Source organism: Thermobia domestica, unplaced genomic scaffold (assembly GCF_964235325.1).
Source record: "Thermobia domestica unplaced genomic scaffold, izTheDome1.hap1.1 HAP1_SCAFFOLD_584, whole genome shotgun sequence".
In the NCBI taxonomy this organism is placed as follows: domain Eukaryota; kingdom Metazoa; phylum Arthropoda; class Insecta; order Zygentoma; family Lepismatidae; genus Thermobia; species Thermobia domestica.
The window spans coordinates 36,638-51,286 of NW_027656294.1; the positions used below are offsets into that span (position 1 = coordinate 36,638).

The 14,649-nt window shown below is 37.5% G+C and overlaps 1 protein-coding gene across 1 annotated transcript; it reads right to left on the reverse strand.

The window, feature by feature from the left end:
* Positions 1-4,528: 4,528 nt before the first annotated feature.
* LOC145677067 (uncharacterized) lies at positions 4,529-12,872 on the reverse strand (the record flags this gene model as incomplete). Its single annotated transcript, XM_081747746.1, has 2 exons — positions 12,474-12,872; positions 4,529-4,748 (listed from the first exon to the last, which is right to left on the reverse strand). Coding segments are annotated over exons 1-2 (499 nt in total), but the record flags the coding sequence as incomplete, so codon positions are not given.
* Positions 12,873-14,649: the final 1,777 nt, after the last annotated feature.

A 14,649-nucleotide genomic window follows, 5' to 3' on the forward strand; every position in this document is an offset into this window, starting at 1 on the left:
GTCTTTCTTTTTCGCTTTTATATTGCTATGCCCCTCTCTTCCCCTTTATCTCTCTCTCACTGAGTGTGTATATGTGTTTTCTTTCTTTCTTAATACTCTTTGTAGCAAAATGTTAAGAAATACTTCGAGACACGTATCCAAGTAGGTAAATAGGGTTGGCAGTGTTTCTAACTGAAAGTGTAACGGAGTGTGACAACATATTCAATTGATTTAAGTTCACCATTAAATCTTACCCTATGCAGAATGTTAAAGAACTATAGATATCGTCAAATTTTAAGAGATGATTCCGCACATCAAAATAGCGGAGGGGGAGGGCAGTCCATGTGGGTATGTACAAAAAAGTGCTTAGTTTCTGAGCTAAGGCTAGTGCCGTGCCGTGGAAAATCAGCGCTGGGGCGAGAGCATGCAGCACCCCCCGGTACATATTAATGAGTTCGACAGACCAACCGCGAAGCGCCACCATGGTTGGCGCGAAGCGTAATAAAATTTTCAAAAATAAACTCTGCTTTTTCTTGACTTTGAGCACTTTTTATTACTTTTCCCCTCCTTTTTATATACATCTTTTCTTTTTGCCTCCCGAATATTGCGCCCCTTACTTCGGCGCCCGGGGCCGTCACCCAGCTTGCCCCGCACTGGACTACCTAAGGCGTCCAAAGTTTAATAATAATAATAATAATAATAATAATAATAATAATAATAATAATAATAATAATAATAATAATAATAATAATAATAATAATAATAATAATACATCACAGCACTCATTAATGCCAAACATGAGGAACCACGGAGCTTGCGATTCCTAACAGTTCCCACTTTTTATCGATGCATTGCATATTCATCGCTGAATGCTTATGTTTTGCCTATTTTAGATCCACCTTCAAGTCCTTGAGTATTCGGGAATTCTGTTGGAAACATATCTGGGAATTACGGCCTATGGTGGACAACATCGTTTCCGTGGGTTTTCTCGGGTTCTCCTGTTTTCTCCTACATTCTCATCCCATAAATTCTTTCATCATTCACTTGTGAGACATTAAACTGTGAAAGATTTTATTTTCATTTTCACACGAGATTCTATGCTCTGTAGATGTAATTCTCTGCGACAATCAAGGTTATGATTTCAGTGTGATATCCATTTAACATTCATTTTTAACAGTAAGCAATGAAAGAGAATTGTTTAAGATTTCCGAGTCACTGCCGTGAAAACAATAAGAGAAGTTTTCTATTGTCTGAAAGCGCGTATCTTACGTAAGCAGGAAATGTAAATGAGTCAACCGTGGACAAAGAAGAGATTAAAAGTGCAGGAGCCAGAGCAACATACACTTCAGAAATGATAACGAATGATCGTTGAACTACACACAAACGCTAATCAGTGGCGGATTTGCGAGGATTGTGGAAGGAGCAACCTCAATCTCCTCAAAGATTACCTTTTTCCTTCTGTTCTCAATGGTTTTACGATGCACAGAATAATTTATTCTTTACATATGTACCGTGTTATGCAAAAGTGAACTAAGCGCCAAATTTTGAAAATCCACGTAAATGCGACGATTGGTTCCTGATAAGCATTAGAACGTTTTGCACAATCGAAAAGAGAGGAAAACCAACACCTTTCCAAAAAAAGAAACATAATTTCACCTTAGATTACGGCTACCTTAATGCTGGACATCAACCTTTAAACGTAATTTTCTTAAAAGTATGAAAGTGGCGCTTAGTTCGTTTTTGCATGACACGGTACATATATAGATTATATATACAGGGTGTCTCAAAAATCCCTTGACATAGGGTAACTCTGTTATCAGAGTTACAACCAAATGTAAGAGAGAAAACCGTCTCCAAATATGATATTTTAAATATAATCTTTTTTTTCCAAAACATGGTCGAGCCATTTGGGCTGTACACTCTTTATGCTCCCAATGTTAAATAAAAATACAACGTTGCCATGTACCTGGACCCACAACATAAGTGAAGGAAGTTACTGTCTTTTACACGTCGTTAGCCTGCTCCCATTTCAAACATGTCTCCATTCACCATACTCTTTACTATCCTATAGTCCTAATTTGGAAAGAGTGTACGTGCTAAACGGAGAATGAGAAGAAACTGCTGGTGGTACAATAGCAAGCAGTGTAATAAGAATCCGTCAGTATTGTCAATCCTTTCTTCGTTCTGCCATGCTGAACTTCTTAATAACTATTAAGTTTTGTGAAAGAAAAATAAGTAGGATTTTTTTTCCATTCTCTGACTTCTTTTCCCTTATTTCTTCATTGATCCATTCCTTCTTTTCCACTATGTTAAACAGAAGAAAATCACATAGCCGTGACATACAAAAATTTGCATTTTAAATACATACGTATATTACAGAGATATACATATAAAGAATAGTAGCAACACTGAATATGGCGATGTTGTGTCTATATTCGGTTCTCAATACTTTGTATTTTTCTTATAACTTGTTCCTGAGAAACATTTCTCCTTTGGTGAATATAAGGCTAATTGCATTGTTGCAAAACGTCACACTATAGGCGCTTTATGAATAATGTAACTTTTTCGTCATTTTGATGTTTCCGATAAGTAGCTAAAAATACGGGAAGAATTAAATAAGGCTTTGTATATGAAATCTTGAAGTTCTCAACAGATTTCTTTCTTGGTTGGTTGCTTTCACACGTCAACGAGAAAGCAAGGTGAAAGATATGGTGTTAGACAAAAATTTTCTGTTAAAATAGTGATAACGTCTGAAATAAGAAATGCTTTAAATTTATAATATAGGGCGGGCCACGAAATAGTAGCCTCGCCATTGTCTACAGTAACCTATGCAAGATTGATATTGTGTAAGAATGTTTATCTAACTCGATATTACAAAGAGAGTTCTCACGTCTCTTTCCTTTGTTGCAATTTTTCAATATTCAACATTTATTCATTCCATACTCTGGCGATGTCCCATCTTCCACACTTTTTCGTGGCATACCCTATTGCGTTTAGAGACTGAGAAATAGTATAAAATTATTTTTCTTCTTTTAATCTAGCTATATAAATAAAAATGAAAGTGGCTATGTTTGTACTTTAGTAACTCTTAAACTACCCAACCGATTTCGATCAAATTTTTAACAGAGATGAGGTTCAGGGCTGGAATAGTTTTTATCATTTCACTTTGACGGTACAACGTAGGGAAGAGGGAGGGGAAGATATTTTAAAATGATCCACAATGACCGATATTAGTGTCGAATCCATAGTTTTCGGGGTCGCTGAGATGAACAGTGACACTTCAGATGCCGTTTAAATCCAAATTCAGCACCGCAACTTGGGAGAGGGGGAGATATATACAAATGATTGAAAATGATCGATATTCGTGCCGAATCCATAGTTTTCTGGGTCGCTGAGATGAATAGTGATACTTCCAATGCCAGTTAAATCTAAAAGTCAGCCCCGCAACTTGGGCAAGGGGGAATATATAAAAATGATAGAACATGGCCGATATTAGTGTCGAATCAATAGTTTTCGGGATCTCTGAGATGAACAGTGACTCTTCCGATGCCGTTTAAATTCCAATTCAGCCCCCGTTAGTACTCCTACGGGGGATAGTAACATGCAAAAATAATTGAGAAGTCCTTAAATTGATTGGTGACAATTTTGGTGCTCTTTATGTCCAAAATAAAACATATTCTTCCCGTACGAAGTACGGGCATTCTACTAGTACGGGCTAAAGATAAAATTTTTATATTCATTCTCTTAATAAGTAATATTAAGACTATAAATAGAGATGAATTGGTTTGCATACAAAATAAGCAAGTTAAAATTTGATTTTTTTTTTCTTAAATATTTGAGGAAAATGTTACTGAATTATCTAACAGTTATGTCACATTTTATGTTTTTCAGTTTTATTCCTGTGCAGTGTGTGGTGAATCACGGATTTAGTTAGCGTTATGGGCGAAGTTTCAGTTCAATCCAATCAGAACTGAACCTTACGTACTACCTAAGTCTTCGTATCCGAAACTAACAATTGGTATATATGTCGTTGCCATTCTAGAGGCCTCATATATGGAGAGGATAAATTGGGTATAAAAAGCAATGACTATCATAATGTTTAAAGAAAAAAAAACTGGTTCGCGTCAGCAAGGCGTGGAGAGTAGAGTGACATCACGATCAATTATACAACATTCTGGTTTAAAGGAAGGGAAGAAAAAAAAAAAAAGAAGTAGAAGTGTAACTTATCTGGGTCAACAGTGAAGATAACACTTGTTAGAACATTTCAACAAATTCTTAATTTTTCTCTTATTTTTCATCTTCCTCCTCGTTTTCTGCAAATGCTAGTTTAGCCGTTACAGATATCTAACAGTTCCACATTTCACTCACCACGTGTGCTACATTTAAAATTTAAAACGAATGAAAGAGAAGATAAAGAAAAAAACAACCTTCGAAGGCGTTGACACAGCGGAAGTACTGGACTCACCCACATTTGACGTCACTTGCATCCTACAAGTTGTGTATCTTTGCAGTTGCAAAGGATGAGTGAAAAAAAAAAACTTCTACTTACCTTGTAGCTGGAGTATAGTAGCCTGGTATTCGGCCAATTTTTCGTCCACATAGTCTTGTGATTGGCTCGCAATGATGTCCGCAGTTGTCATTCCCGTGGGCGGTTCGTCTGCCGGGAGAGGCGGCGGTTCTAACGGAACGCCCACATATTCCACTTCGAACGGAGAAGCCGCCGTTGCGTAAAAGAACTCCGGTGATGGACACATTACCGGGGTGGGACTCTGGAATCAAGTAAGAAAAGAAATACAATGAATGAAATATTTACAAGGCCAATTTGTCATGTACCTTAAAATATAATTAGGTTAAACTTAATTAACTAAAATTATTATTAGCATGTGTCTTTTAGAACATGTATCTCACCTTTCTGTTGTTGGCGAGTCATGAATTAAAACTTCTCAACTGTTTTGCGGGCCGCATCTCAATTAAGCCTAGGAGTTTTGAAACCTGTAACATTTGTTAAAATACACGTATATGCTATGTTTTTGCAAGAAATTACCTTATTTTATTTGATATGAAACAAGCTTTCAACTCTCAGAGCTGTTCATCTGGGGTATGTTCTCAATGTAGCATAGCTGAGCGCAAGGAAATCGGAAACTGAGTCACATTTGATCCGCGAGCCGTGGTTTGGACACCTTTGTTTGGAAAGGAATGTATTAAAGCCATTTGATTATATTGTCAAATTTTGTTAAACAGGTGGAAGGGTAGACCAATTATATGTGGGAATTGATTTTTTATATAATGTTTTATTATAAAACTTTTTGTTATATAAAATAGCATGATATCGTTTTACTATATACATCTTTCAATAGAGTTTTAGGCAAACTAAGTGGGAAAAATCCTAAAGAGAGGTTAGAAAACCATAGAGTTTTACGCAAGCTATAGTACTCTCGCCGAGTCGTGAAGCTTGACCTAGATCTACCGATTTCACCACCCAATAGAACGCGAGGGTGTGTTCCGGTCGTCAACCTCCACCCATCAAATTTTGTCAGTTTCTTCTCTCGCGCTACACGGAAAACATGTCCCGAGAGTACAGTGTTGTCGGATTGGCGTCAAGTTCCGTTTTGTTAATTCTTTTTTTGTTGCGTTATATTTTCGTTGTTACTATTTGTGCTATTGTTACCATTTTATAATAGTTGTTACAGTAGTTATTGTTGTGCAGTGTTAGTATTGGTAATTTTTAAATGCCTTTTTTATATACTCGTTTAGTATTCTTCAAAGTTTGGCAACATTGTTAGTGAATTTCAGCTGTTGGACGTTTCCCCAAGTGTGCGCTCGAGAAGCGGCTTCACGAATTGTACCGAAGTATTGAAGCTCAATCAAAATATTCTATGATTGGTTTAGAGCCCAAGCTTCACGACTCGGCGCGAGTACTATAGGTGGTTGAAAGGTGGATCACTAGGTGTTCTCGATGCTACGATAAAAGCTGCTTAAATAGTGCGACGTTGTCAGGTAGAGTCGAGTGTTTACTGGTGCCAGATAACAAAGGAAGTAGTTGTGGGATTCTGATTGGATATTTACTGGAGAAATTCATTTTTGACCCTTACCGCAATTCACAGCTAAGTTCCGCTTCTCGAACTGCAACGCCGTTATTATTTTTTCGCATTATACGTACAACACAAATGCTTTTTACTGGTTCTCAAGCCTCCCCCTCTGAAACAAGGTCCTAAATACGCCACTGGTTTTGATAACGTTATTATAAGTAGAAATACTTTATAGGAAGTTCAAACCTGAATTATCACAGAAATAAAAACACGTAAGATATTCGTAACTGTAGTCGTATTGTCGAACGAACTCCCAAGGGATTGACCTCTTGAATGAAAGTGTCAGAACTACTTGTTAATTTGCATTTGGAACCAACATCTCTACAAGCGCTTTGGCAGTTTATACTGGAAAATATTTCACTATGGCGTAACAAAAACAAAAACTGGATATTGATCGATATTCGTGATGTATTTAAATTTTAGCAATTCGAAACGTATAGTTTTTTTTTTCTAGTTCACATAATGATTGGATAAACTTCTAGTTAATAATTTTATACTATTTTATACTATGCCCACTATTAATAACGCACCTGCTCCCTACAGACGCACGCACCCACCCACCCTACGCGCAGGTCCACCAGTTCATCCTATTCTAAACGTAGTGTTGTTCACAAATTTCTCGTCTTGATTATAATCTCGAAAATCACACGAGAAGTATCTTTTTAAATTCGAGACGAGGCAAGAAATATAACAATTATCGTCCCGATTTCGAGACGAGAAATTTCTCGAGTCCCGTGGGCAGCACTAATTCACCCAAGTCTTGATCTCAAAACTGTTTTAGTGTTACATGATTCCTATGTAAAAAAAAAAAAAAAAAAAAAAAAAAAAAAAAAAAACTACAAATTGATAAAATGATGGTACGAGAGCAATGAAGAGCATTTATCTATGTTTAAAATATGCAAGTCATTACACAATTCACTCCAATAATAAGTATAGTTTAAATGTTGTTATATCACACTATTCGTGGACCAATCGTGACGCGGAACGGTTGTGAAAAGTTCCAGATGAAATTAAGGAAAATAATTAGGGTATATATTTTTTAAACATAAATTATCAAAATGGAACAATAAAATTTCGAGACAAGAGCGAAAGAAATCTTCGAGGATCAAAACGAGACGAGACGAGAAAACCTTACTTCTAGTCTCGTCTCGTCTCACGGGGAACACTATTTGAACGAAATAGATAGCATTCTTACTTGTAGTGATTACCTGGCAGATGACATGCAATTTTTGGGCATGAATAATCGATTTTATGGCATATCAATCTGTACACTATTATTGGGGCCAAGAACAGAACACTGTAGAATGCATTATGTTATTATTTAGAAATGAAATGAAATCTTTGTGTTTTACATCCCATGGTTATGCCGGGTAGGCTAAAGGAGACGGTGATGATGACAATGAATGAAATGGTGGAATGTAGAAACTGGGAGGAAACAAGAGAACCCCGAGAAAACCCACGAACATGGTGTTTATCCACCACAAAGCTTACTTGGTGCGATCTGGGATCGAACCGGGGACCACACACGCCAGAGGTGAACACTCTCCACTGAGTCACCGCGGTCCCCGTTATTCATTAGGCCATAATAACTTACGTAAAAGAATCCTTGAAATTCCCATATTCTTAATCTGCACGAAAATAGATTTGATAAATACTGTTTCTTTTACCTGAGTTTATTCAACTTCCAAACTATTCTATGCATATGTGTCGGAAGTTTAATAGAATGACTATATCTGTCTGTCTGTTAACAAATATCACATCGAAAGCGGCAAGAGATATCGAGAAGGGCTTTCCGGAATCGATTTAGAGTCCTAAGAATAGGTTCCGTCTCCTCCGTCAATCGGGGCCGCGGTGACTCAGTGGTAGAGCGTTCATCTCTGGTGCTTGGGGTCTCGGGTTCGATCCCAGCCCACGCCAAGTGAACCTTGTGGTGGACAAACACCGCGTGGGTGGGTTTTCTTGGGGTTCTCTCATTTCTTCCCACTTTCTTCATTCCACCATTTCATTAATTTCTCATCATCACCGTCTCCTTTAGCCTAACCGGCATAACCGTGGGATGTAAAACTCAGAGATTTCATTTCATTTCATTTTCCTCTGTCAATCTTCTATATAAATCGGAAGTGATAGAGATCGACCACTTGTGGGTCATAAATCAAAAACTATAATAGCTAGCGACAAGCAGTTTTAGAGAATTGATTCAACGTCTCTAGAAAATATACCTTCTCCATTCCTATCTCTATTGAAAACCGGAACTGGTAGAAATTTACTACTATTTCTGATTCAATATTGATTTTCATAGATCATAAACGATACGATATATCGAAAAGCAGTTCTCGGTTGTTTTCTTCTTACACATATATTAACTATTTTTGCTGTTTGCTATACATCACAACAGGGTATATCCTCTTTGATCTCTATGTAAACGTTTGTCAGTTGATGCGACAAATAAGCTAGTTTACTCTACACTATACGGCTTGAAACTACTTTTGTAAGATGAACACTTCCCTCACTTGAAAGCAACATAGACAGATTTTCTAAAACGTTCATACCTCGTTAGCTCCAATATGCCTCTACAGGTAGCTATACGCGAAGATGTTTATGTAGAATCAATGAAATCTTTAAGATCTATGAAGAGTTCGTGCACGTTATCCAGCGGGGGGGGGGGGGGGGGGCAGAGAATGAAAGAAACCTACCTGGTTAGCCTTCTATCTGCTGTTCTGCGTTGTTGCAAAATGTAGGATCATATTTATATTAAACAACTTTTAAATGGAAGAAAATTAATTTTTAATTAGCGCCCTCAAATATTACCCTAGTAAGAAGAAGTAAAACTGAACATGCAACATTAATACTAACAAACATTTGGATGAATTTTGAAATGTATAAAATAAATAGTTTTCATAATATTTTGGAAAGAAATATGCCATGCTATTATATAGGGAAATCCCAACGCATTCCGAGTGTTGGACATAGCCTTAAATCACGATAATACGTAATATTATGATGTTTTTGATACTAAAATAAACAAATATGCTATTATGTGTCTGATATGTTTGTATTCAAATGATTTTAACCGGCGCCTCCACCATGAAATGATTTTATAGGTAGAGTCTATATAATGTTCCGGGTAAGTCTTTTCTCCTTCACCGTTTATTATAAAAATTCCTAAGTACAATGTCTTTGATTCACAAAGAATAAATAGTGTCTTTTTCTTCTTATTGACCAGATGAAGGATATTGGTGTTTTGGACGGTTCCCCTTCTCTCAAAGTAGTCTCCAAGGCACCTGCAAAATTTTGGTAAATCTTGAAGGACCCCTTCAGCCCAAGGCAGCTTCGTGAGGTTTGGTTGTGGTGAGGATCCCTAGTCCAATGCGATCTCGGGTTAAGGTAAAGGTGTGCCCTTAGTCCAATGCGACCTTGGAGCAGGTGTTGGTTAGTTGATCAGTGGTCAGACTGATGCCAGGTCCTTCTGTGTCCCTCTTTTATTTGTCCTCTTCGTGTGGCTCGTCCTCCTTCGGATCCTTTCATGTAGTCCGCCTCCTTTCGGTATCCTTCGTGTCTTCCTCCTTAGTGTATCGTCTGTTTTTGTAAATAATACCACATGTCGTTATACATGTGCTTTTGTTGTGATGTGGGGATCCTTACAGTATAATCGACAGAGCTGTGAGTTAATTTATTTGTTTACTAATGACGTCACTTATATGACAGTACTGCCAGAGATACAGTTTTCATCAGAGGTCACATTTCTTGCACATACATAAGATTTGCATGATTACAAAAAGGATAGGTTGAAAAAGGATAGGAGATTTAGACCTTTCTAAAGATGAAGCTCAATTACTAGGGTCAAGACTGAAAAATAAAAATCTGCTGACACCTGGAACTTCATTCTCCTGATACACGCACCGAGAGAGGAATTCACTTAATTTTTCTCCAAAGAGGGAAACCTCGTTTTTTGTAATGATGTACAAGAGCTTATGATTATTTCAAAAGTCAACTATTAGAGCATCGTTGGATGGTTTGTGGAGACTTCAAAATAGTAACCATGTTTTGACCCAGCAGGCAGTTATACAAACTATTCCTGCTTCTTATGCTTGTTGGACAGTCGAGCCAGAGGCCTTCATTGAGCCAAAACTGACTGGCCACTTCGAGGTGCCTTAGCCCCCGGCGAAAAAGAAATGTCATAAATACAACCTTGGTTCCACATGAAAAGGTTTTATTAACACCTCTTCATATAAAAATTAGCGCTTGCGAGGCAGTTTATTAAATCACTGCCTAAAGGTGTGGAGTGCTTCAGATATCAGTTTTCCAAGTTCACAAAACTATCAGAAGCAAATTTGAAAGAGTTTTTACTGGCCCTGACATACGAAACCTGTTATCCGATCCTCTCTTTTCAGAAACAAAGAGAAAAAAGAAAAAGAAGCTTGGGACTCTTTTAAAGGTGTAGGGCACAGGTTTTGGGAAATACTAAAGACCCTCTCTTCAAAACCATTGTACAACCTCTGTTGCCGGCGTATGAAGCTAAAAGATGCAAGATGAGCTTAAAACTTCATTTCCTACACTTCCATAATGACTGTTTTTTATTTCGAAAACTTACGACCCTATAGTGAAGAACAGGGTGAAAGATATCACCTGTATGTCCGTGATTTCGAGACACGATACCAAGGAAGATGGGACGTCAATATGCTAGTTGATTACTGTTGGACGCTAGGCGGGAAACAGAAGATGGAAAGCGAAAGCGTGCTTGGAGAAGCATCAAAGAAAAGAAGAAAAGGTTTCTCAGACAGAAAGAGTAAACATGTAGCGGATATTGTTTTCATTGTAAGAAGGAATAGTTTTTTTTTTAAATGTAAACTCCTCATATTTTGATGGAGGGAAATGAAGATCATATTTTGGATTCAGTACCCCCCCCCCCGAAAAAAAAGAAAGAAAAGAAAACAAAATTTACCAAAAATATTCCATGTACTTGAAAAAAAATTGCAAACATATGTAATCATGTCTCATCGGTGTCCATTATTGAGAGGCAGGGACGTACACAGGAAATTATTTCGGGAGGTATCCAAAGTTTTTGAGCAGCAAATCCAGTATTAGGATAAATTTTATTAAAATTTGTAAAATCACCTCTAAAATTACACTAAATTTACAGGAAAGTTGGGATTTCATAGGAGGGAGGTCGGGACCTCCAAAACCCGAGCTTTGCTTACGTACTTGTTGTTACTAAGTTTCACTTTTTATTGCTATACCGTTCTGCTTTTAACGAACTCAGATACCAGTTTCAAGGTGTGCTCTGCTTTCTCATAATTACCGTAACAAGTTCAAGCGTCATACCATTAAAAAAAAAAAAATATGCATTGTGCCAGTTAGTCTTAGGAGTGTCCACATGTAAAAGAGAAGAAAATTCCAGATCTTAATTATATTTTGTCATTGTACAGAGGTCTCATTTAATTCTCATAACTTTAAGCAAATTTTACACACAATTTTACTTGAAACTAATTGAAGTATTTATTCTTCGTTTCAAATAATATATTATGTTAGAAACATTGCATTAAAGACACTTCAATTTTTTATTTTTGTAATGAAAAATATAGAGAAAAGTGCATATATATAGTTGAATCAACTAAAATTAGCTGTTGAATTTTAGACCTATGGTTATTTGGAAAAAGTAAACTTCAGTCACATCTAGAAACACACTACTTGCTTACATCAACTTTATGTCAGCTCAGGCACACGTTTGACTTCAATAGTTTCCTGGGGGGACACTAGAGCAACTGTCTCCTCCACTATCATGACCTTTGTAACAACAATGACATATCAGCTTTATTCGAGATGGATTTCTCTGTGCCTGCTTTGGAGTGTCTTTCAATTATTCATCCCATCACCTATGACCCCAAAATATTCCAAACTAGCAAAACAAACCTATATTTTTTTTTCACATAGTAATCCTATTATGATGTTGATTTCGTATTCTACTATGATGGATTATTCATTCATCACTCATGTTAATACAGGGTCAAGCTACCTGAACTCTTTCCGCACATAGAGCCAAAACCCACCACTCGTTTGAGCTCCTGATAAGGGTGCGACAATGAGTTATGAATAGTACACAAGTACACAGAAAAATACAATTCACATTAAGGGTTGCGCCTGACATATTTCGTGCTTATCATATATATTCTAATTTTAGTTGTTTTTTAACAGTTATTTTTAATGTTAAGGTCGTTTTCTTTTTATTTCTTTGCATGGACGTTACGTTCCCAGCCTCTTGCTCCCCTGGTAATATACGAAATGTGCCCATTTATGAAGGCAATCATTTTCAGCTCACAAACTGTCATTACAGTACACGCACAAAAGGATTTGTCAGAATTTTCAAGTTACTCCGATGTGATATAATAATCCATAAAGTGTACTCACCTGTGCAGGAACTCTGTACGGTCTAGGGCCCATTGGAGTTGGGGATGGCCATCGGGGTCGAGGACATGGAATATACGGTGGTGGAACGGGGCTAGGTCTGGGTGGTAAACGAGGTGAGGGACACCCGAACATGGGTGACCCTGGTCGAAAGGCTGGAGAGCTGAGTCGACGTGCTGCCAGTGGAGGGGGTGAAGGAGCAAAGGGAATAGGTGTGAAAGGGACAGGAGAGGGAGTGGCCCTTCCCCAACCCCGTGGGCCTTGTGGTGGTGGCTGGGACATTGTCGCTATACAATCCGTATAGCGATTCCCGTCCGCTATTTACAGTCGCTCGCTCGGGTTCGGGTCGGGTAAATATCAAACTTTCACACGGGCATTCTTGCTTCTGTTGGATCGGCTCCTTAGTCTGAAAAGATAAGAGTTGAGAAAATTTATTAGATTTTCAGATACACAATAAACATGAATGTTACTTGACATGCCAATAATTTACTAGAAAAATGTAAAATGCAGCTTTAGTGCTTATTAGGTAATAAAAAAAATCGTAGTGCATAATTTCGCAGTTTCGTATATTATTGAAAACTCGCGTCTGACAGATAGCTGCAAGTGCTGTAAGCACGCTCTATGATTATGCCTAAGGGAGCCTAAGGGCTAAGGGAGACGGATGATTAAGACAAGAGAATGATAATGGAATAATTGATGGAATGAGAAAGTGGGAGGAAATAGAAGTACCCCTAAAAAACGCAAGGACACGATGTTGTTCACAAACTTACTTGGCCGGAAATCGAACCTCTGGCAGAGACAGAACACACCAGAGGTAAGCTTCTATCACTGAGCCACCGTGCCCCCTAGACAAACGAACGGAGATTTGCTTGTCAATCACTACAATCTTCTTTCCCTCCGTTTCTAGACAACTAAAGTCATTGACTCCGCTGTTGTCGGTAGTTGAATGTTGAATCTTCCGTTAAATATTACAAGTAATTACTATTAATTTCGTAAATTGAAAATCACATGTTACAAATCATTCTGTCATATCATTACGAGGCCTAGTGTAGAATTATGAATTGTTAAATAATCTTAATTTATCATTGGAGCCGCTGTATCCATTGTTGCAGAGCCTTTGTCAACAACACCTCTAACAGACATTGTGTTCTGTCCAGCCACTGTCCAGCTGACAGACGCCAACTGTCATGAACCACACATTAAGATTCAGCTTTCCTCAACATTTTTTTTTTATCTCACAGACCAGCGATGGCCAAATGGTGGACAATTTGTTTCTTTTCTTCTAACTCCATGCATAACAATAAGAGTGTAGGCAACTGACCGAGTTTAGACCACCATAATATACCCGAATCGAGACTTGACTCTAACTGTCAAAATACTATGTTTTAATCTTTTGGCAACCAAGCTCATTCTGCAAGTTAAGGCCGTTGGTACTTGGCCGATTTTTTAAAAAGAAAAAACCCAGATTTCATATGCAGTAGTTATCGTAGCTCAGAGCAGACCCTACCTGGCTTAGGCATTTGAAACAAGAACCAAGATACGCAGAACAAATAAAAAGAGTCAGGCTTTATTTGAACTAGACAATTGAAACAAGAACCAGAATACACAGAATAAATAAAAATAATATTTAGGCCCTATTTGGCCTAGATATTTGAAACAAGAACCAGGGTACACAGAATAAATTAAAAAAAAAAAAAAAGATTCAGGTCTTATTTGGCCTAGACATTTGAAACTAGGACCAGGATACGAATAATAAATTAAAAAAAATAGGCCTCATTTTACCTAGATATTTGAAACAAAAACCAAGATAAGCAGAATGAAAATGATGAAAATGTGTGCCTTCCAGGCATTCAGAGAACCACCGCCTCAAGGGGAGGAGGGAAAGAAAATAAGCCCAAATATTGTTCTTGTTTTTTCGTGGCCCCCCAGTGAGTTATTAAAATGGCCATCTCTGCCATAGACTTTTCTGATTGACACCCTCAGAGCAAAGGCTTGTCGCATTCGTAATAGCGGGATGTGCTGTTTTGTACCCCACTAGAAGATCTATTGGAAAATTAAGAAATCGAATTGTGTCAAAGCCTGAATTTTAATCTGCACAGAGAATCGAAGCAGTTGTTATATATATCAATGGAGCCTAACGTTTATATATATATATATATATATATATATATATATATAT